At 42.1% G+C, this 24,614-nt stretch overlaps 1 protein-coding gene across 1 annotated transcript; it reads left to right on the forward strand.

The window, feature by feature from the left end:
• Positions 1–1,754: 1,754 nt before the first annotated feature.
• Positions 1,755–17,508, forward strand: RCN2 (reticulocalbin 2). Its single transcript, XM_080929769.1, has 7 exons — positions 1,755–2,074; positions 2,441–2,546; positions 4,947–5,143; positions 11,679–11,792; positions 14,869–14,965; positions 15,971–16,113; positions 16,557–17,508. The coding sequence occupies exons 1-7, from the start codon at positions 1,823–1,825 to the stop codon at positions 16,707–16,709; spliced, it is 1,062 nt and encodes a 353-aa protein (XP_080785895.1). The 5' UTR covers positions 1,755–1,822; the 3' UTR covers positions 16,710–17,508.
• The last annotated feature ends 7,106 nt before the right edge of the window (positions 17,509–24,614 follow it).

Consider the following 24,614-nt stretch of genomic DNA (forward strand, 5'->3'; position numbering starts at 1 on the left):
CCTGGATCCTTTTGAAACCCTGATGAAAGCAAAGCCTGAGAGTTTGCACCCAGAAACACACACGCACACCACCATCGTATGGGATCTGCACCTGAATCCTGTTCCGAGCCCCAAAGATCTCAAGATGAGGTCTCCCGGGTTAACTTTAACTTAGTCTCTTTCCTACAGAGGGAGAGGGGAAAAAAAGAAAGAAAAATAGTAAATAAGAAAGAAAGTAGCTAAAAGAAAACAGAACCTAAGTTTTCTAATGTTCATTTATACTGATACCTCACAACCATTTAAAATTCCATTAGCTCCCTGCCCCCACACATCTCCAACTGCAGAGTCCCTGAGTTTAAAAGAACCTCTCCAAAACTTTGTATCCAACCCCTCCTGACTGAATTAATCAGAAATTACCTTTTCTGTAAAAACCTGTCAGAATTTACCTTTTCCTTGAGAACAATCTGTCCAAAAACCAAGTTCCATACTTTAAGTAAAAATATCTTATTTTTCAGACTACCTCAAAACCCAGAACTGAAATATAACATAATATGACCCAAAAAAATGAATGTTTTCTCCCTCCACTGAAGCTGAATCTGAAGTGTTGCTTGTATTTACACCCTGCTCTGGTATTTAAAATGCTGTTCTACACCGGTATTTATCTTTGCTCTAAAAAACCTTTGAATGATTTTCTGGGCAAACATAAGATTCCAGTCTGGCCCAAGAAATTTCTGTAATTCATACCCACACAGTTTTCAGTTTGGAACAGGATTCCCACACCCAATCCAATGGCTATGAGATGTGAAAGACAACCCCTCTTTCAAAACAAACAAATAAAATCATAAAAAGAAAACAAACAAAACCAAGCATTTCTTCTTCTGAAAAGACCTGTAAACAAAACAGTTCAAGTTACAACATACAATGTCTCTGGGCTTACTGTGCACAGGCTGAGGTGAAGAAACGACATAGACCTAAAACGGGCATGGAAAAAACAAACCACGTGTGCACTAATTCATCCATAAAACCACTTGCTGTACAACTATCCCTTGTTTTTCTTCTCCCGTGGATGAAAACATACATTTATCAAACACTTCACAGTATATACCAGTTACTATTTTAAAGGCATTACATTATTTAATTTGCGCTTTGCAACTATTTAAATGTCTCCTGTTTAAAAAAAAATATGTCTATTTTATAAAAGCACAAAGAGGTTATCCAAGGCCCAAATAATTTAACCAGGTCATATAAATTGAACATCAGATGCAAACATCTGGCTGCGATTCCCGATACTGTACTTTCTGCAGTGGGGAGAATTAACTAAGGCACACTGAAGCTTGGGAAATGGACACTGCTGGTCTGTTCCTCTGGCAAAGAATTTTTGGTTTGTTTTGTTTTGTTTTTTTTTTTTAAGATACAATTCTATATTGTTTTACACCAAAATCTCCAGGCTCTCTCATCCACTGATAGAAGCCAGGACGGACGCACGGAATGGTCAAGGAACTTCCTGTTAGGAATGAGACTGAAAGGAAAAAAGCAAAGCGCTGGTGAATTGGGGCTATCTTCCCAAAGGGATGGCGGCAAAGCCGAAGGGGCCCGCAGGGGTCTCGCGGCCCCGGCAGCTGGCATGCCTGCCGATTCTCGTAGGAGGTAACATCAGGGTCCCGCCCCCAGGGCATCACGGACCAATCAGCAACAGGTATACCACTCTGGACCCGCCCCCACCCCACAGCCATATAAAGTAGGGCCTGGCGGGCCTCGGCAACGCAGTAGTCGGTAGACTTCAGACTGGGATTGTCGTTCCCCCCGCGGCCTCCGCCACCGCTGACGCCTCCCCGCCCCCCACATGCAGCGCCGCCCCTCTGTGGCCGTCGGTGAAGCTAGGCTGCCAAGCCCGGGCTCCGCCTGCCTCCCTCCTCGCGGCTTTCCGTGTCCTCGCCGGGCGGGCGCGATGCGGCTGGGCCCAAGGCCCGCGGCGCTGGGGCTGCTGCTGCTGCTGTACGCCGCGGTGGCCGGCGCCAGCAAGGCGGAGGAGCTGCATTACCCGCAGGGCGAGCACCGGGCGGACTACGACCGCGAAGCGCTGCTAGGTGTCCAGGTGAGGATGCCAGGCTGGGTTCCGCATCGCCATGGGCTTTGTCCTGTGACAAAGCGGGACGACCAGGAGAGGCCTTAGCAGGAGCGGCCTGACAATGGGGGCCGGGCGGAGCTCCGCTTGAGCTCTAGGAGACCCTGAGGCCTGTAAAGCTGGTGATACTGTTGCAGTCCCAGAATTAGATTCCTTCTATTCCTGAAACCAGGGACAGGATCACTTAGAGTGCTAGTGGGGGCGTATCGAAGAGAAGTGTGGGTTATCCTGAAACCATCGGAGCCAATGAGGCATGTGGTAACTTATTTCCCTCCACCATTACGCCCCACTGATTGTAATGCTTGATTCTCCTGTGTGTGGTTTCCCTCCCCAAAGGAAGACGTCGATGAGTATGTTAAACTTGGCCACGAAGAGCAGCAAAGACGATTGCAGTCCATCATAAAGAAAATTGACTCGGACTCTGATGGCTTTCTCACAGAAAGTAAGGACCCTCTTGCACGACCCACAATGGAGAAAGCCCTTTGTAGGAAATTAATGTACATTTTAAAATTGTTGTCTGTTGAATTCTAGCATATGGCTAGGGTCCCAACAAGCTAAAAGTACTGTGATATGGAGAATAGGTCTGGAAGGTGGGCTGAGTACAATAAGTGCTTTCTCCAGTGGTATGTAAACATTGCTGGCCTCAAGAGGATCAGTTTGCCAGTCTTACCTTGAGACTTCCTCTTCTTCACTTTTCTCATTGTCCATAGTATGGTTCATTTTAGAGACGTTTGCCCAAACCCTTCTTAGCATGTCACACGATACAGTGCTCCTTCGGTATGTAGAAGTTAAAGAATCTGCCTTTATTAGTTTATTATAACAGTGAGCAAATGGAAGACAGCCTATCGCATGTGAATTATATTGCAACATTTTTGAAAAAATGTTGGTGCTGATGGGGCCTTAGAACCAGCTCTATAGAGATGAAGAAAGTAGTGTACAGGAGGGAAAACCTTATTTTCAAATAAATGGCAAACCCAGGAGTGGAAATTCAGCTCTTAGTCTTAATTCAGTTTTTACTGTTCTTCATTCAAAACAAACAACAGAGGAGGGCTCTTAGGTATGTTCTTAGGAAATAGAACATACAGAGTATAAAAGAATGCTCTAAATAAATCACTGACAATGTCCCCTCCCCGTTTGATTCAAGTGAGTATTGAATCTCTCCTTATTCCATCTTTACTATCAGGCGTTCCTGGTTGATCTTTTGAAGGTTCAGAAATTTGTCGTTGTGACAACAAGCTGCTTTCGGTATCCTTCCTTTAAATGCTGTTCAGCATCCAGATAATGAAGTTACGGAAGAGGGAAGAGCATACAGTGTATGCTGTCAATAAATAATCACACTGGTGCCCTCAGGGTAGTTCCTGTTAAGCCATAATGAAACTTCTAAAGGATGTAGGTCTGTCATTTTTTTACCAACAGAGTTGATCTAGAAGACCTTGGTACTTGTTGGGAACTAGATGTGCTTAAATAGTCTGATCTTCATTTGATAGGCAAAGAACTTGAAAGGTAAACTATCGTTTAGGGCCAAGCCGCAGTGTGAGCCGGCGCTGCTGGTCCCTGTTGCATTCTGTTTTCTACTGCGCTCCTGTATGTCCTGCAAGGTAGAAGAAAGACTCAAGCCACTTAAGGAAACACAAACCTCTTGAGGACCCTTCAGAGAACTTGACTGATTTGAGTTTTGAGGGCCAGGGCTGGGAGTCTAAAGCTGGGCCCAAAGGCCCTGAGGCAAACTTAAACCAAGGAGTGAAGTCCAGCTTGGGCAATAGGGAGAGACCCACAACGTTAAAAACAGTAGAAGTTCTTAAGTGGTAACAAAACAACATCGTCAAAGCTCTGAAGTCAAAAGCAGTGAGCTAGAAAACCGTGGGCCTTTCTGAGCCTCAGTTTTAGTAACTGAAGTAGTGATGACTATGAATTGGTTCAGTGGGTGGTTGCTTAGTGAATCTTAGGGTTTTGGAGTCTGTGTGTGTCTGTACCTCCCTTACAAGCCCGCAGAGAAGACGTCTTTAGCGCTAGTGAATTACCTTTAAACCAAGTGCTGTACACTCGCGCTCTTCCTGCAAATAGTTGTTGTAACTGCCTCACCCCTTTTCAATAATGCAGTGTAATAGTCGCCTGTATGAAGAAGCCATTCATCTGAAAAGGGGTGTTTGAAACTTTTAAACTCGTTCGCCATGCTTTCAGGCAGCAGGTAATGCCGGTAGTTATAGAAGAAAGGCAGAAACTATCATTGCTCTTTGTTAAAATTTCTTCCACATACTATGATGCTTAAAGAAACTATACCAGAATAGCATTTCTCTGCCATCAGGGGCTTGACTACTGTTCACAGTTTAAACCATGCCTACTAACATATCTTGATTAAGGTGGGATGGACCCAGCTGTAATCAGTCCCAACACTTGGAAGGCAGAGGCAAGAGGATTCTGAGTTTGAGGCCAGTCTGGTCTATGTAGTAAGTTCTAGGCCAATCCAGGTACATATAGCAAGACCTCGTCTCATAAATAAATGAATGAATAAATAAATAAATAAAAGCACACACCGTGTGTATAAAATATATATGCACAACTCATAAGTTAAAGAAAAACTTTAACTTTTTATAAATACTATTTTTAAAGCATAGTAAGATAAATAGCCATTCAGATACCTATGCTTCTTAAGAAACATAATTAATTCCAACATCCTTGCATTCCGCAAGCTCTCCCCACCTCCTTATTTTTATCAATACTATTACACCAGTTTCCAGGTTTTTCAAACAGTAAGATTACTTTTTTTTTAAAGCACAGTTAGAAAGCCTCACTCAGATCGGCATTCTTGTGAACATGCTTGTGTTCTTGGAAATTCTCATAGATGAACTAAGTCAGTGGATTCAGATGTCTTTTAAGCATTACGCTATGCAAGAAGCCAAACAGCAGTTTGTCGAATACGATAAGAACAGTGACGGCACCGTGACGTGGGATGAGTACAACATCCAGATGTATGACCGCGTGATTGACTTTGACGAGAACACTGCTCTGGATGACACGGAAGAGGAGTCCTTCAGACAGGTGAGCCCACACTGTTCCTTTTGCACATCCTTCTCTGTCCTGTTCCAGTGAGCACAGGAAGGCCTGTGGTCCTAGACTGTTGCTTGTCATTGGGCAGTCACTGGTTCCACTCCAGCGGGGGTTTCAGTGGCTTCCTTTTAGCCAGCCATAGGACTCTTAACTCTAGACCTAAGTTATCCCTGCATCTGTTTCCCTTTTCATTTCCAGAGTTGTTCCTTAAGTGCATTTTTAATTTAACAATCAGTTTAATATCATATGGGATAATTCCATGCTTTAAAAAATGAAATAAAAATTTAATTGTAGCAAAATAACTATAACATTTTTCATTATTTATTTTGTTGTGTGTATTCCTACTTGGGCACTTGTAGCAGTCAGAGAGCATCCTTGGGTGTCTGTCTTGCACCATCTTTGAGACGGAGTCTCTTGTTCACTGCATAGTCTATGGCTCTTTAGCTTCTCAAGTTGCACTGTGCAGTAAAAAGTGCTCTGATCACAGACGAGCATTTCCTACATGACTGGATGCTGGGGAACTGAACCCAGGTCCTCACATGTGTGAGCAAGCCCTTTACCCACTGAGCCACACCTCTTACATTTACCATTTTGCATTTTTAAAAAATGGTACTGGATATTGAATTCAGGGTTTTGTGCATGGTAGACAGGCACTCCACTATGAGCTATTTCCCAGCCCACTTCAACCATTTGAAAGAGTTTTAAATAGTGCTATGCTGTTCATCTTGTTCAACCAGTTGATCAAACTCTTTATTTGGCAAAACTGAATTCTGTACCCATTGTACCCATTAAACAATAACAATAACTCCCTGTCCCACCATTCCACCATCTATAAATTCACCTATTCCAGGTACTTGGTGTAAGGAAAATCATGTTTGTCTTCTTTATGACTACTTTACTTCACTTAACATAATGTCCTCAAAATTTATCCATATGTTAGCATAAGTCAAAATTCTCTACCCAGAAAGCATATTCTAAAAAGACCAGATACCTGCCAGGCAGTGGTGATACAGGCCTTTAATCCCAGCACTTGGGAAGCAGAAAGAGGCAGGTCTCTGAGTTTGAGGCCAGGCTAGTCTACAGAATGAGTTACACAGCCAGGGTTACTCAGAGAAAGCTTGTGTAGAAAACAACAACAACAAAAGACCAGGTACTGTGGTGGGTAGGTGGGGGGATGTGTCTACCTGCCATGTTTTGTTTGTCTTCTTGGGTTCTTTCTTTTTCATTGTTCTTTGAAATTTTCATACATTTAAACAGTGTGTTTTGACTGTCCACCTATATTTACCTTCTTCCCAACTTCATGTCCTCTTTTTTTTTTTTCTTTTTAATCCTATTATAAGTGTGGTGTACAAGTCTCTCTTTTGGATCTGGCTTTTGATTATCTTGGGTACATTCTCAGAAGTGAGATTGTTGGATCACCTGGTTTTAGTTTTGTGAAGGGACTGCAATATAGTTTTCCATAGTGCTATGTTATTTATCATGACTCACTTCTGAAGATCCAGTGTACAGTCTGTTGAGTGTTGGGTTTTAATTTGTTTAAGCGAATATGCAGTTTAAGCAGAAATAAGAAGAACTTTTGTTGCTGTTGTTTTCAAGACAGGTTTTTTCTGTGTAGTCCTGACTGTCCTAGAACTCACTCTACAGACCAGGCTGGCCTCAAACTCCAAGAACCTGCCTCTGCCTCCCAAAGTGCTGCCACTGCCAAGTGACAAGAGTTGTTTTTATTGAGCTTTCAGAAAGAACTTTTCAAGACTTCTAGTAAGTCTGTTTAACCAAAAGTATATCAATGTAAGTGACTATATGCTTGAGAAATTAATATTCCAAAAGCATTTTAAAGGATTTTTTAATGTAAAAAAGAATTAAAAAAAAAAAACTTGTTGTAAATGATATGCCCCAGAATAAGTTGAGGTGCTTGGAGATACAAGTTGAGCCTTTCTGCTTCATTTGCATATGTGCCTCTTACTTGTATAATGGTTATCATTTCTCACTATATGTGGTACTTATTTTAGAATTTCACTGGCTGAGTAAACCATATAAGCTATTACTATAGCTTATTAGTCTGCTAATGATTTGGGTTTTGTTTGGTTGTTTGAGACAGTCTTACTGTGTAGCTTTTGCTGTCCCAGGACTCCCCATGTAGACCACTCTTCCTCAAACTCACAGAGCTCCACCCCCTCTGCCTTTGAGTGCTAGGATTACAGAGTGTACCAGCACTCTAATAATTACTCTTAAGCTGTACATATGTCACCAGTGTGCAGGTTAAGGTTTCTAGCCTACAAGCCAGTCTGCCTGGCTTTACACCCAACCCTACCACTTAACAGTTGCTAAACCTCCTTGGCCTCAATTGCCTCATCTCTAAGAGTAGTATAATCCCCGCTGAGGATAACAATGATGCGGGGGAACAGTATACACTACCTGTTGGAATGCTGAGTAGTTCATCTCTAGTTGAAAGAATATTGTAAAAGAAGCAGTACTTGTGAGATGGAAGCAAGAATATCTCAGGTTTAAGGCATGACTATCCTAGGCCAGTGAGATGGCTCAGTGGGTAGTGATGCTTGCTGCCAAGACTTAGGACCTGAGTTTACTCTCCAGGACCCACATGGTGGATGAAGAGAACTGAACAGTTTTTCTCTGACCTCCCAACATGCTTTGATGCCCCCAATACATAAGTTGTGTTTAAAAAATCTAATGAAGAGTTGAGAGGTGGCTTAGTTGTTAAGACCACTGGCTGCTCTTTCAGAGTACATGGGTTCAACTCCCAGCACCATATGATGGCTTTCAGCCTTCTATAACTCCAGTCCCAGGGCTATGATGTCCTTTTCTGGCCTCTGTGGACATCAGGCATGTCTGTAGTACACTGACATACATGCAAACAAAAACCCCGTAGACATGGTTTGTTTTTAATTTAATGGGGAAAAGAAGACCCTGTCTCACAAACAGAAGAAACATGTACACTTCTCAGAAGTTTATATTTAATAAAAGTGTTTAGATACTTGTTTACTACGTCCTCTTTAGGGTAGGACTGAATCTGTAAGAAGATACACTTTTTGCTTCTCTTTTCCTAATTTGAATTTTTATTTTCCAGCAGCCTAATAGGACTGTAGGTCAGTCTTCCTCCTGGATGGTGCTCAGGAGAAGACAGTGCTCATGAGATCTGGTGAGCATTCTCCTCAGCACCATTGGAGTCTGGAGCTTTGCTAAAACCATGATATGCTACCATGACCTTCCTGCCAGGAAAGGACAGAGACATTAAATACAATATTTAAAATTACTAGTTAGGGTGTAATTGCCTGCCTGTTTCCTACCTTCATTCCTCTCTAACTTCCTTCTACCACTCCAAAGAATTATTTTTACACTTAAAAAAGTATATGTCCATGCTCACAAGCACCTGCATACTGAACACACACAGAAGGTATATGTGTTTCTGTATTCTGGAGAAGGAATTTTATATAAGAGTGATGTCATTGACATTAAAGTCTTCATTTTGAAGAGATATATTACACATTAATAGAAAATACAAACAGTCCTTTTTAAAGATGTCTTGTTCAAATGCTGTTTTCCTCATCGAGTGCTCAGTACATGTTGCTCTAAGACTGTCTTTTAAGAATGAGTTAGAGGGCTGGAGAAATGACTCAGAAGTTAAGAACATCTACTGCTTTTTCAGAGGACCTGGCGTGGGTTCCCAGCATCCACAAAGCTCTGTAACTCCAGTTCCAAGTTCTCTTGTGGCCTCTGAGGGCTCCAGCCCTAATGTAGTACACATACATTCATGTAAGCCCACACATAAGAATAAATATGTTAATAAATACAAGTTCTTTTAAAAAGCTCATTAAATGAGTCTGAGTATCTAAATGGAAATGCTATAGCCCCAAAGCAAAATTTACCAATAGAAACCCAATTGGCTATTACTTTACTAGGAATATCACTGTCTTTTAGCTGTTCTAGTCAAAGTTTTTAAAGAATTTGATGACTTATAACTTGTATTCGATGACTTATAACAAACTTTGGCATATAATGTAAAGACAAACCCAGAGAAAATGTTCATTATTCCCCAAAATATAAAGCGTCCAGGCGAGATGGTGTATGACTTTAATCCCAGCATTCAGGAAGTAGAGGCAGGCAGATCCCTGGGAGTTCCAGGCAGTCAAGACTACACAGTGAGAACCTGCCTCAACAAATAAACTATAAAGATGTGGAATGAGTTACAAACTGAAAATCAGAGGAGAGTAAATTAGCCATAAAAAGCAGATACTGTGCAAAGTAAAGTTCTCTATATTGAAATCTAGTAGGAAACTAAAATCAGATTGTGCCTCCCTTTTTATTTTTGATGAGTTGCCACATAAAGAATATCAACTTAGGGTGACCACGTCTTTACCTGCGAGATATCGGAAAGGTTTTCCTGAGTAGTATGGAGGCCACAAGCTAGGAGTTTAAGCAGGGTAACTGAAGATTGGGCAGCCACCTGGCAGAGTTCAGAATTCTAACTTTAAGACCTAGAGTTTTATCCTAGAATCACAAATTATATATTTCCTCATGTAACCTGACACTTGTTTACCCCAAAAATTGCAGTTTTGTTCTTTATAAATTTCTGTATAAAAAGAAAGTATTGATATGGCTTTCTTTTATTTTGTCTTAGTACAGTGGTTCTCAACCTTTCTAATGCTGCAACCCTCTAATACAGTTCCTCATGTTATAGTGACCCCTAACCGTAAAATTATTTTGTTGCTACTCTTACGAATTATAGTGTAAATATCTGATATGAGACCCCTGTGAAAGGGTCATTCAGACCCAAAGGGCTCTCTACCACAGGCTGAGAATCACTGCTCTAGTAGACTATAAGAAATTTATAAAAAGAAAATAAGAAGGTCAAAATTGTGAAATTTTCATTATTGTTGTTTATTTAATTTACAATTCAAAAAATCTATATTGACTCATTTAATATGAGACAATTTTTTGATAGACTTAAAGATGTTTTAGTATTTTATTTGTGGGTATGGGTGTTTTGCTCTCATGTATGTCTGTGTACCATGTGCATGCTTGGTGTCCTCAGAGGTCAGAAGAGGGCATCGGACTCCCTGGAACTGGAGTTGAAGAAGGCTGTGAGCTGGCCTTCCAGTGCTGGAAACCAAACTCTGGCTCTCTGGAAGAGCACCCAGTGCTTTTAACCGATGAGCCACCTCTCCAGCCTCAAGAGACATAATCTTAAACTGTAGTCCTGGCTGTCCTCAAACATGTGATCCTCCTGCCTCAGCCTCCCAAATGCTGGGATTGCAAGTATGTGACCATATACCCAGCAGTGTGCACTGTTACTTAATTACAACCAAATGGAAATGGCCATGAACTATGACCCTCCCCCAAGTGTTGGCCTTTTTCTCCTTCCCCTGCTTTCTCCTTCTATGTCTTTCAGCTTTTCTTTCCATAGTAGATTTGGTTGAAGTTAGCTCACTCTGCTAAAACTTTTTTTTTCTCCAAATCGAGGGGTTCTATCATAAGGAAATCTAAGCAGATGGTGTTTTAAACAGTGATTTATCCAAAAAGACTTAGTTGATTCTACACAGGACCTCAAATTCATGTTTATCTAATTCTCCCCATGTTAAACCTGACCATTAAATGTAAATTACTTGATCTAAAATACTTAAAGTTATGAAACATAAATGCAGCCATGAGAATCGGCTTTTTAAACTGTTGTAATTGAGAGACTATGGCTGACTTGTGGAATCTAGATGTTTGAAAACCAAACTCTTTAGGGGAGGAACAGGCCTCTCCACTGGGTGTCAGTAAAATCCCACCTGCTGCAGTTGATGACTGCTGACTAGGCTTTTTTGAGAAAAATTAACAATGGTGGAACATATACAATTAAAAATTGCTAAAACTTATAATGATATTATAAAAGATTTACTCTATGCAAATTCTTTAGAGCAGAAGGCTATTCCCAGAAATATTAAAAATTGAAAGTGTGTGTGTAATCTCAGTTCTGTTAACAGTCTAGTACTTTATTGTTTTAGGGTTGGTTGGTTGGTTGGTTGATTGGTTAGTTTTGAGACAGGATCTGACTTTTTAGCACAGACTGGCCTCAGAGTCCTGATCCTCCTGCTTCAGTACCTGGAGTGCTAGGATTCTTGGTGTGTGCCACCACCCTGGATAACGCTTACAATCTGTTCAGTACACCTCAGGGGTACTATTAGGGTTACATGGTAACAGCTGTCATACAGGCCTCTTAGAGACTTTTGTCCCAATTTCTAAAAGAAAGCAGAGATCAAGCACTTATTCTGCATGCACCCCGAGTAAGTGTCTTGTTAGAACCAAGTCAGGATCTGTCTGACTGGTGCTTCTGCCTCTATGTTGCCTTGAATGGATGTTTGTGATTAGCTCCTCCTACTTTCAGAAGGCTGTTGTAAAGATAAATGAGATAATGTATAAAAATGTATGTTAAACCCTGTGCCATGGGTATTTATCAAAGTGGTTTTTAATGCTGACCTGGTACTGAGATCCTTAAATTTGTTCTTTTATTTTTATTTTTTCAAAGCTTCATCTAAAGGATAAGAAGCGATTTGAAAAAGCTAACCAGGATTCTGGTCCTGGCCTGAGTCTCGAGGAGTTTATTGCGTTTGAGCACCCTGAAGAAGTTGATTATATGACGGTAAGGAACAAGCTTAACACAATTATTGGGTGACTAAAGCCTATGTGTCAAGGGTACAAATGAGTTGTAAAACAACAGAATGTGGAGCTTAACAGATTCAGAATGTTCCAATACTCTCCCCACATAAGACAGAGTCAGAGAGGCTTCTGGTGATGGCCAGATGGTGGGAGGGAGGAAGAAAGGGTGCCGCTTCTCATCTGTACGCACGTGCAGCAGTCTTTCCGTGGCTGCCTCCTCTGGCAGAACCATTAAGGCCTTTCACCCCTTGTAGTTATCAGACAGACCTTGTTCTAGGTTTCGATGCCGTGCCATCCACTCTAGTGTGCTTTACAGCCTCACTTACGAGAAAGAGTAGATTGCATTTTGATTGGTTTTTATAGGGTGGGAGTGGTGTTGAGATACTTTTGCAACGTTACACATAGTAAGTTGTCTCGTCCCCTGAGAACCTAAAGAACTAGTCTGGGAATGCTCTTCAGTAGCCTGCCCCAGGCTGCAGGCCCCAGCACCACAAACAAGTGATGGATCAGTTCTTTGACCTTGATTTGTTGGGTTCTAGTTTAATTATCCTAACACGGTTGAGCCCTGAGTTTTAGCAAGCTTCTTGAGAAGCCTTACTTCCCCTCACATAATAGGAAAACGTTACTGACAGTACATGTGTACCAAGGTCTGCTGTATGGCACAAGCCTCCAGCTGTGTGGTTTATTTCCAGGGTTTTTTATGGAGAGGTGTAGCTTTTTGTTGAGTAGGGAATGACCAGAATCTGCTGTCTTGAATAACAAGCAGGCACATCTTTCTCCACAGCTCAGCACAAGGCTGTGTGCCATTAGTACCACTTTGCTTGTCATTGTGAAGTTTCTAATTTCTCACTTGGCACAAAGGACATGACCTAGTTTAAGACCAGTGCTAGGTGTGATTTAAATGCCAAAGCTAAGCTGGACCAAGCTAATTGAGTTCTAGAAAAGCAGGCAGAGGATACTGGACCTTGACTTTTTAGAGAACAAGGAACAGTTGACTGGAGTTGGGAGAGCAATTAAATAGCAGGCATTATGTAATTGGAGCCTGGCAGGGGGTGGAATACACTTCATCAACACTCTGAAGACCTTGTGATAGCAAGGTCAGGAATGTTGGTTTCTGAGTTTTAAGAGACAGGACCCTGAAGTTTTCCACTTGTGTAGAAGTGACACAGTGGGGTGCAGCAGATGGAGCCCCCTTGGTTGTGCTGTCAGTGCTGTGGTGGAGCTGATGTGTGATTGCAGTATGGAGTCTCAGTAAGAGCAGCTTCACTGACTCCTGCCTTCTTACCTTGCTTGATTTTGTTTAACCCCACATGCTACCTAAGGGTGTGCTGGATATGGGAAAAGGCAGGGATATAGGATCAGTTAAGTGGCTTTTATCATGGATTCAAGTTAGAATTTACTCTAACAGATTTGTTCTGTTATATTTTTGTGGTACTGGGAATTGAACATAGGCTTTTGCATATGCTACTCACCTGGTCCTTATGAACTGTGTCAGCTGGCCTTGAACTCATTTTATAGTGTGGACAGGCCTTGAACTTTCAATGCCCCTGCTTCAGATTCCTAAGCTGCTGTGACTGCAGCCCTGTTCTACTAGGCCTAGCTTTAAAATATTTTCATTCATGTAGTTCTAAAACTTCTTTTAAAGTATGGCAATATTATTAAAAATAAATCTGCTGTTCCCCAAGATATTGCTTGACTTCAAGAATTATCATTTTGATCAGTCATTCTTAACTTTTGTTGGATTAAAAACTCCCTTCTCTTTTAAAAGTATGATTTATAATTTTAAAAAGAATATTGTCTATAAATAAATAAACTGTACCAGTATCCCAGAAGAAATGTGTGTGGACCTACCACCCAAAATATTAGTTTTATGAGATTCTCATATGCTTTCTCTAAAACTAGTCCTTGGATCCCTGAGCTCTTCTATATGCAAAGTTTGTAGAACTGGATTTTTAAAAGAACAATAATATGTGTTTTGACGTTGCTTCATACAATCATAGGTGAAGCCCTTGGATTTGTCTAGACTGGAGATTTGAGTCTATGTTTATTTTCATTACAGTTCAAATTCTAAAGTTTGGAGTGAGAGGCTTAGAGACTAGACAGGGCAGTAACTAAAGTAAAGCAAAGCTCTGGGGGTGAGCCCATCACAGAAGGTACAGGAGACGGACCCAAGGATTTGGACAAGGAGGAGCTGAGACGTGAGATCTGAAGGAAGGATGGAGATTGGTTGCTTGGTGAGAGCTTGATGTGGTGAGGAACAGATGAGACTGGAGAATACTGTAGGTTTGGAAGCAGCAGGGACTGAGTCTGGAAATCAAGAGCAGCTGTTTCCACCCTGCGTGCCAAGAAGTCTAAGGTCATGTTCTTTGGGCGGGGGTGGGATAGTCAGAAGCAGCATTCTTTTTCCTATATACATCTTTAATAAAATTACTTTTCCTCTTCCCTTTTCTCCCTCCCAACAACCCTCCCTCCAGCTCCTTCCATACGCTCCCATCACTCAAATGGAAAGCGTCTTTCTTTGATGAGTTATTGTTATAGATGTATATGTATGCATGAGTGCATTTTTGCTCTGTGTGTGTGTGTGTGTGTGTGTGTGTGTGTGTGTGTGTGTGTGTGTGTGTACGTGCGCGCGCGCGCGCGTGTGTGGTGTCTCAGGGATGACCACTTTGTATTGGATAGCTGGTTAGGGTGCTTATCCCTGAAAAGCAGTCATTAGTTTCCTGTAGTTCTTTGTGTAGCAGGAGACCCCATGAGACTCAGACGGCATTTTTGAGAGGGAAGAGAATGTGCAGAAAGCAGGAGGGAATGCTTAGTGCTGAGGGTGTTTATGGGAGTGAAATAGAATTCTTACAACACAAGAATAAAGATGTGACATTTAAAATCATCAATACTTGGGGTTTATTCTTACTTCTGAGTTGTGGGATTTAAAAATTGTTTCCTGTAAGTATGAGCAACCAGAGTAATTGTTTATAAAAAAAAAAAATTCTGCAATGGGATTGGTCAAGGTGGGATTACAGTGTTTGTGACAAGTATCTTTTCTTTGAATGAACCTGTAATAGGAGTTCGTCATCCAAGAAGCTTTGGAGGAACATGACAAAAATGGTGATGGGTTTGTTAGTTTGGAAGAATTTCTTGGCGATTACAGGCGGGATCCAAGTAAGTTGCCCGAGGGTGATGGAGGAAGAGTGGGTTGGGGTTGAGGCAAGAGCCGATCTTACTCAGAACTGTATGACAAGAGGGGCCAGCTCAGCGACACGGCTTATCTGGCACGAGCTACCTTGCTTGTTCTTATTCCATGGATCGTTTCAAACTTTTCCTTTTCTAGCAAATAGAAATGCCATTGTCAATTCAAAGAGGAAGGAAGATTGTTTTTTAAACAGACTCCTATGCCGTTGTGTGTAGGTCTTGAGAAGGGACATAAAATACTATGTCTACTATGTGTGTGTGTGTTTGTATTTTAATAATAGAGACTGGATGAAGTAAGTTTGACTGTAAAGAGAATCCCTTTCTCTAAGCTGTTGTCCTTTACCACAGTTGTTGCTTACAAATTTTTAAAACTGCAGTTTTAAAGTTGTTTTCCTGGTTTGTTATTACAAATGAAACTTCAGTAAGACATGGCTGTACTGGAGTGAAAACAGTCACATGGTATTGCCCTGGACTGGGCATGTATGTTTTCAAAGCATACTGGAGCCCCCTGGCTTTTAGCCTTAGTACTGCACAAACCAGACCTGGTGGCACATACTGTAATCCTAGCACCTAGTTTGCGGAGGCAGGAGAATCAGAACTTCAAAGTTATCTTCAGCTACATAAGGAGTTTGAGACTAGTCTGAACTCAGACTCTGTGTCAACAAAATTTTAATTAAAAATAGATATTACTACTTAAAATTTGGAAAACTTGATATGTGGTAGCACTTAAAAATTACTAATTAAATATGCAACATTTTAAAAACTGAGTTCTTTTAGCTAAGATTTCACTTTTGGAAATTTTTACCTATCTGTCCTTATTTCAGGACTTTTCTGTTAAGTAGTTCTGTTTCTTGGGATTCCTTTTATAGTAAACTTTAAATTCACTTCCTTTATTTTAGAGATATATGAAACTTGTTAACTAGTTTCATGTGATATTCTTATATATTTGTATTTTGTTTTTGTTTTTTTCTTAAGCTGCAAATGAAGACCCAGAATGGATACTTGTTGAAAAGGACAGATTTGTGAATGATTATGACAAAGATAATGATGGCCGCCTTGATCCCCAAGAGCTGTTGTCGTGGGTAGTACCCAATAACCAGGGCATCGCACAAGAGGAAGTAAGTATCAGCATTCCAACGCATACTGTGTGTAATAGATAGGAAAGGAAGCTGGAACCTGGATCCAAAGAAAGGAGAAATGGAATGATCTAAGATGGATACAGTATTTTATTTTCAGTTAAATGATGAAACACTCTCATATTATCCCTTGGGAAGACACAGTCCATAGGGTGACAGCTGTGTCATACCTTTGGAGGTTCAAATGGATTATACCCTGTGCTACCCTGTATTGACCCTGTGTAGAGATGCAGACCGCAGTACAGATTAAGTAAGAGAACAATGAGAGAAGCAGTAGACAGACTCAGTGGCATGTGTAATCGTTTTAAAAGTTGGGAATTAATGGGCTTTTCGTATACCTAACTGGTTCTGACAAATACACTAATGTGAACAGTTTGCTTACAAAGACTTACTCTGCACACCTTTTGGTTTGGTTTGTTTTAAAGGCTCTACATCTGATTGATGAGATGGATTTGAATAGTGACAAAAAGCTCTCTGAAGAAGAGATTCTGGAAAACCAAGACTTGTTTCTTACCAGCGAAGCCACGGATTATGGCAGACAGCTCCATGATGACTATTTCTATCATGATGAGCTCTAGCTCCTGCGCACCGAGTAGGATGGGCCTTTGTAGTTTGCTACCAGCTTTACTTTTATGATAGAATATGGGTGTTGTATTTTACACTCGTAAGTCTTACCACATCAGATGATCTAAATGTAGATTATAACTTTTTGACCTTTTAGAAGAAAAATAAAACAAGAACTTGTCATTTATTTCAAGACATATTGAAGGAGTAAACATTAATATTGTGCCATATGACCACACAGTCTTTCCTAAGTACTCCATCTATGTAGTGCTGTGCTGTGGAATGTCTGAGCTGTTCCCATACTTGAAGACATGGAGGACTTTAGACATGTCTAGACAATAGTATTTAAGTAGCACGTGATGAAGCTGTCAGTTTCTGTTCCTGTACTTAGTAGGCTTACTTTTGAACTGACAAAGGACAGTGTGTTTAGGTTTAGTGTTTATCTTAAAACCTTTAAAGGAACCTTCAGGACTTAAACCTCACATAGATGTTGAGAAGTTCTACTTAATTTTAAAATGGTTTCTAAAAAGGGTTTTGTTGTATGAAATAGAACTTTATATTTTTGCATATGTATAGATAGTAATTCTATTTAATGTATAACAATAGCATTATGGTGAGTGGAAATTGATATTGTCCAGAACTCTTCACTTTTGGTTGATTAAAAATAAACTGTCCTATCTTTTTATATGTTTGGTTTTTTTTATCTTTTCCAGATAAATCTTAAATTCAGCATGGGTTTTGTTATATTAAACATTATTCATTCCTTTATTAGGTAGTGAATGTTCTCGAGATTGTTAATTATTCTTGCTACATAAGTCTTATTTGCCTTTTTTTAAAATAAAAAAAATGTTATAATTGAATATGCACCTGAGACATTTTCAATTGCTTTTATGTTGAGTGTGATTTTACATTTTGGTGCTAAAAATAATGTTCTGTTTTGTTTGAGATGCTAGGAATCAACCCCGGAGAATCTGACATTCTAGAGAAGTGTTCTGCTACTGAGTTGCAAACCCTCTAGCCCCAGAGATAATCTTAAGCATTATGGAAGTAGAGAGCTGGCCTCACTGAACACTATCCACACCCAGATAATTGGATTTAATCACATTCAGGGGTCAGCATGCCTTTGTTAGAGTAGAGGAAAGTAGGTGAGAAATTAACCTCTTGGGATTTGTAACTACAGATAGTTTTTTCTTTACCTCCCCCACCCCCTGCCCAAGTCTTCTGACAGAGTTGTCTACCTGCTACTGCCCTGCCTTTGCTGATGTCAGATGAGGTGCAAACTGTAAAGTCGGCATTAACGACGGCTGTCTTACCCCAGTTTAAGTATAGCTGTTGTCCTAGTTAGGGTTTTACTGCTGTGAACAGACACCATGACCAAGGTAGATCTTACAAGAACAACATTTAATGGGGGCTGGCTTACAGGTTCAGAGGTTCAGTCCATTATCATCCATGTGGTAGCATCCAGGCAGTCATGGTGCAGGCAGAGCTGAGAGTTCTACATCTTCATCTGAAGGCTACTAGTGGAAGACTGACTTCCAGGCAGTTAGGGTGAAGTTCTTAAGCCCACACCCACAGTGATACACCTCCCAACAGTGCCACTCCCTGGGCTAAGCATATACAAACCATAACAGCTGTCTTACCCTAGTTAGCTAAGGTTTTCACTTTAGCCCACAGCATCACATAGCTCATCCTAAGTACAGATTAGCATGGTGGCGTTTAAGCAAAGGGATCTACTGCTGCAACAAAATAGGATTTTTGTTTGTTTCTAGTTTTAGAGAGAGAACTTATAGGTGGGCCCTGAACTTGTCCTCTTCTTTCCTACACAGTTGCACCGCTCTCTGTCCATGTCTTACCCTGCAGTAGTTATGACAATCCACACTAACTTCTTATCATCCAAATCCCCAGTGTACAGTAAGATGCATTGTCGCTGTTCTAAGTAACACAGCTGTGTGGTGTGTGTACTAGGAATAGCTTCAGTGTCTTAAAGATGGTGCTGCAGTGGGGATAGCTGCACAGGCCTGAAACCCTGTGCTGAGGAGGCTGGGGGTGTAGCTCCATTGGTGGCATGTTTGCCTAGCATACACAAAGCTTTGGGTTTGGTTGCTAGCACTACAAAAGATTGGGGGAGTAGAGGCAAAAGGATCAAAAATTCTGTTTTTATACTCACTACATAGACAGTTTCAGGCCAGACTGGGCTACATGAGACCTATCTTAAAAACAACAAAAAAAGAAGAGGTAGAAGCCGCAACTGGGATTTATAGAACCATAGTTGAGAAAATTTTAAGTCTTACATGTAGCCCTGGCTGGAATTTGCTACATAGACATGCTGTCCTTGAATCGGGTGGTCCTTTGCTGCTGTTTCCTGTTGACATTACAGGTGCAGCTTCATATCCAGCTTCTCACAGCCTTTAGTTTTACTTTTGTGGGTCTTTAAAAAATAATCTGCTTTTGTTCTGTGTTCTACAGAGAGTTTTCTGAGACCAGATTCTAAATGAAGAGAAGGCATCAAAATTTTGTTGGGTGCTAGTTTTTGCTTACTAACACCAGTAGAGAGATGGTCCTGTTCCAAGGAAACACCGAAAGCACGAAGCCCACTCTTGCGCAAACTGCTAGTCTACCTGAACTCCATTTGTTTCATCTACAACAAATGATATCATGCAAATGCTGTATTTTGTGAACATACCAGTAATATAAAACACGATTAAAGTTAATCAGGGATCATCACCTTGATGGTGGTCAGGAGGAAGGCAAAGGAGACTGAGCTGTTACTAACATTTTACTTGATAGTCTCTGGTCTCTGGTCCTTCAGCCATTCTAGTCTATAAACCCAGCAGAACTAAACTACCAAACCTGACAAAGCAAAACAGCAGTCACTGGGCTCTTGAAGGAGGAAGGAAATGGGAATGGATGTGTTCATGTTGCTGTCCTGCTAACTTAAGAACCTGACAGGTGTATGACTTTAAAAAATGTCATGTGCCAAAAAGAAATAGCTTAGAAGCTGAGCTAGAAGTCAGCGTAGGTCATCCATGGTAACAAGGAAGAAACACAAATTCAACGGAGGTTCTGCTGTCCTCGCTGATGCATCTTCCAGGCCCAGTGATTAGCACATAGTAGACAGTTACTGAATCTGTGTACTAACAAAATGTGATAACTGACTTCAGTCTGTCACACTACTTCTTAACTTTTTATTCTTTGTGAACTTCGTGTCATACACCCCAATCCCACAATCATATATAACCTCCGCCCTTTATCTCTCAAAGAAATACAAAATATAAGAATAAAAAAAAAGACTCTTGTTGTGGAGGCTGTACTGTGACCCACAGTGCACCCTTTTGTCCACACTTCTTTGCAAATGCAGTTGCATGGAGTCGTTGGTCTGTTTCAAGGCCTCTGGCTTCTGTTCCGCTATCTGTACTATGGGAACTCAACTTGGATATCCTGTTGTTGCCCTGTGCCATGGAGATCCTGCAGCTTTGGTTCTGCAGAATGGCCCTTTCAGGTGCTTCAGCAGCTCGGAAAAGTAAATGCTGGGGTGGACTCGAAAGGTAGCTGAGTGAGTCAGCCGGCCAGCTTTCCTGTACCAATGCTGGCGCTCTCCAGCACCACCCTGGCTAGCTCACCAAATTCTGCAGCCAACAAAGAGTGGGTCAGCTCCCCTGCACCCCTAGTGAGAGCTCTACACTGCTGCCTAGGCAAGGTGCAGGGCCTGCTCTCCAGGGCGCTGCAGCTGGTGAGGGGACAGAGCCAGCTCTTACTCTCCTGCCTGCTTCAGGCAGCAAGGGTTAAAGGATGCAGGAAGGCATCTCTCCCTGGCCCAAGCCACCCCACAGGACTAGGACTCACACCTCAAGAGCCAGCTTACCCTGTCAGAGTTAAGCTCTACCATACTTCCCAGGTAAAGGGCAGGGTCAGCTCAGCACAGTTCCTCAGTCAGCAGTCCAGATCAGCAATATCTGCATAGCCTTTGGTGGTGTACTGGCTGGTTTTGTGTCAACCTGACACAAGCTGGAGTTATCCCAGAGAAAGGAGCCTCCCTTGAGGAAATATCTCCATGAGATCCAGCTATAAAGCATTTTCTCAACTAGTGATCCAGGGTGGGAGGGCCCAGCCCATTGTGGGTGGTGCCATCCCTGGGCTGGTAGACCTGGGTTCTATAAGAAAGCAAGCTGAGCAAGCCAGGGGAAGCAAGCCAGTAAACAGCATCCCTCCATGGCCTCTGCATCAGCTCCTGCCTCAAGTTCCTGCCCTGTGTGAGTTCCAGTCCTGACTTCCTTTGGTGATGAACAGCAATGTGGAAGTGTAAGCTGAATAGACCCTTTCCTTTCCAACTTGCTTCTTGGTTATGATTGATTGGTTGGTTGATTGATTGATTTTGTGGAGGAATAGAAACCCTAAGACAGGTGGTTGCACAAGCCTGGGACATCAACACAGACCCTAGCTGACATAAGACTACAGACTCAGACATAGCTCCAGCTGCAGCATGGGCCCTGGTGTTCCCATGGCTTCAGGTGGCATCACAGACCTAGGCAAGACATGTCCCTCCTAGGCAGGACAGCCCTCAGATATCCACATGATCTCCAGTGGCAACCAAGACCACAGACATCAATACAGGCACCAGCTGGAGCAGAATCATGGGCCTAGACATGACCCTTGGTGGCAGCCCTGGCCAGGACCTCACTATGGGTTCCTCATATCCACCTGTTTCTCATTGCCGCTGAGTCTACAGTTCCAAACCCCTCAGCTTTGCTCTTCCTTCCATCTCCACCCCATCCTTCCCATCTCTTCATCACACATCCGGTCATCATGGTACCTGCAGCAGGTGCCTGGTGTCTTTCTTCCAGCCTCCCCAGGCCAGCATGGCCAGGGTGAATGCTTAGATGTCTTTCTTTTAGCCACTGAGGGCCAGCCAACCTGGGCCTATTTTTCTAATGTCTGTGTGAAATGTGTAGAAACAGAAAGTAGATTGGCGTTTGTCAAGGGACAGAGAAGGTGTGAAGAGGGTTGCCTAATGAACTTTGCTTTTCTGTTGGGGTTGATGAAAATAAAATTATGTAGTGACTATGGTGCTCAAATCTCTGAAAGTGCCAGCGTGTAAAGAGTGCAGTGAGGAATCCCAGTCACTACTTCTGGACAGCCTTGCACAGAACATATTCTTTAACCTGTATGACACTCCTCGTGGGCAGACATTCATATAGGTGAAAGACCTGCTTATAAACAGCCAAGCCTACTTTAAATGAATGCTTTTTTTTTAGATTTATTTAATATATATATATATATATATATATATATATATATATATATATATATATATATATATATATATGAATATACTGTCGCTGTCTTCAGACACACCAGAAGAGGGCATCAGATCCCATTACAGATGGTTGTGAGCCACCATGTAGCTGTTGAGAATTGAACTCAGAAACTCTGCAAGAGCAGCTAGTGCTCTTAACCACAGAGCCATCTCTCTAGCCCTAAATGAATTCTTTTTATATAGCTCTGATATATGCCACGTTTCCAGCATCTGCCTGCTTTGTAAATCAGAAGAAAGTGATGTTTTATTCAGCCTTTCCCAGCGTTCCTCAGGAAACCAGGTCATAGAAGTCAATGCTGCCCTAAAGTTATACTGAAAAAAAAAAAAAAATGATCCTTCAGTCCTTCATTTGTTTCTCCTTATTACAGTTGGAGCATCACAATGTTGGGACAGGTCCCCCATGGACTTCTGGGTAACAAATGCTACACTATTCACAGAGGCAGGGCTCAGTCACGCATCCTCATTAGGTCAGTTAAACACGTGATAGTAAAAAGGGGAGAAAAAAAATAAGATCTGTTCAACGTGGCCAATTGGGAAGAGGAGCAAAGAGGTCCAGGGATTCCCAAATCCCCCTTGAGGATCTGCAGTGAGGTTAAGAATTAAGCAGAAAGCAAGAAGTATATATAAGTTAGCATCCCTGATCAAGGTGTGGACAACTGACCCCATCATTTCTGCTCCAGTCTTTCCTTCACGGTAGGCCAAGTTGTGGAACTATGTGGAATCTTTCCCAGAGACAAGTTTCTTCGGTTGGCACCAGGCCTCGGGCTGTTTTCTTTTCTCAGCATGAGATTGAGTCCTAGGAAAATTCCCATTACTTGCAGCCTATTATCTCAACAGTCTGCTAGCCAAAGAAAGGGCACAAGCATCTCCAGGATGTCCTCACTTGCCAGCACCATTACAGAAAGACCAAGTCTTGGTTATTTAACAAGTTCCAGGCTGGGCTGCAGAGGGTGATCCTGTGTTGAAAAGGGAAAAGTAACATTTTAGAAAACGCAAAGTGGAAGGCTTGGGAGACCGTTTAACAGGGAAAGTGCTTGCTGTCCATCCCAGAGACTTGAGTTCAGGTCTCCAGCACCTGTATAAAAGCTGGGTGTGGTGGATGTAAACCCCATGCCGCACTGGGGGCAGAAGGTGGGTCCTGGGGACCTGCTGGGCAATGAGCCCAGATGGAACAGCAAGAGAGAACTCTAGAATAAATGAGAACAATAATTAACCTTCAGCCTAAATATAGGCATGCCTGCACTCATGGGTATACATAAATACCACACACACCGTGAGAAATGAAGGGAAGTCATGGGCAAGCTTAGCTGCGGCGGGCTCAAGGAGCCCTTGCTTCCTATTGCTGTCTCCCGTCATCCTCTTTGCTATACCACTTCAGCCCCTTGCTCTGTTCTTACAACAAATCAACCTATGGAACCGAGTTGAGTGGTTCCCCTAGACTGCAAGCTCCCTGAGGTGGGGACTGTATTCATTTCGGTGTGTTCTGATTTCCAGTTTCTCTCGGATGTGTGGATGAAGCTAAACCTTGAGTCCAGTCTCTTGCTGGCGTCTTTCCAGTTTGTGGGGTTAAAGAGTGATTCTCAAACATGGAGCACATGAAAGCAATAAAGTTGTTTTCAAACCACCAGTCAGCCAGCATCATTCCTAGAGATTCTGAGTCAGCTGGTCCAGGGCAGCTCAGCTGCATCCACCATGCAGCCAGGTTGGGAGAGCCTGATATGGATTTCTTAGCCCTGTCACTCACTGTAAAGCGTTTGAACTGAGTACATTTTTGACGGAGCAGGCAGAAAGCGCTATCCTGCGCTCAGTTAGAATGCTTAGCCTCTCAGTGAATGTCAGTGGTCTTCAGCTGTGTATCAGACAAAAAAAGTAACCAGGTGTTCACATGGGTCAAAATCACACTCACGTTTTTGTGTTGATGAGTCAGCCCAGGACCTTGATCCTGCTAGTCTAGGGCCGTGGTCACTGGATTTGTCCCAGCCCTGCGGTATTTGGACCTCTGGCCTCTGAGTTGCTGTAAGTTACTCTGTTGGTTTGGAAAGCCGATGGTTTTGTTTAACACATCTGCTCTCAGAGGAAGCTCCTGGCCAGCCTGGGGAAAGCACTAAGGTTCCCTTCTTCCCTTCCATCCTACCCCCACCCCCACCCCATTCCTGGCCGCCCTTTCCTGAGTCTGTTTTCTTAGCAGAGGGCTGCAGAAGGAATCTTAACTAGTGCATCCTTAAATTTCCTTCTGACTCTAGAATTCTGTCTTCATTGGTTGCCATCAGTAACTGGCTGCAATAAGATTAGGTTTTGTACTTGGCACGATTATTGAAAAAAAATTCTATTTTCCAGTTAATTAAGAAAAAAAAAGTTAATTAAAGTGCTTTGTGGCTGTAACTACTCACTGTATGCCCCACCCCACACCCAGCCCGGAGTTTCCTGGGCACTCTTCCCCATGCCCCAGCCTCCCAGAGGACACACTAGAAGGACGGTTAACATTGTTTTCATTCCTAAATTACATAACCACTCTCAGCACAGAATATGATTTAAACAGACAGGAAGAACCACTTCTTTTGAAAAGTCTTAAAAGTGATGATAATGGACTTAACTATTTAGCTTT

Source organism: Micromys minutus (assembly GCF_963924665.1).
Source record: "Micromys minutus genome assembly, chromosome: 16".
NCBI lineage: Eukaryota > Metazoa > Chordata > Mammalia > Rodentia > Muridae > Micromys > Micromys minutus.

Excerpts from the sequence above, each read along its gene's own strand:
- RCN2 (XM_080929769.1), top strand. The coding sequence starts at position 1,823 with ATGCAGCGCCGCCCCTCTGTGGCCGTCGGTGAAGCTAGGCTGCCAAGC. Across the intron at positions 2,547-4,946 it reads TGATGGCTTTCTCACAGAAA|ATGAACTAAGTCAGTGGATT; the intron begins GTAAGGACCCTC and ends AAATTCTCATAG. Across the intron at positions 14,966-15,970 it reads CGATTACAGGCGGGATCCAA|CTGCAAATGAAGACCCAGAA; the intron begins GTAAGTTGCCCG and ends TTTTTTCTTAAG.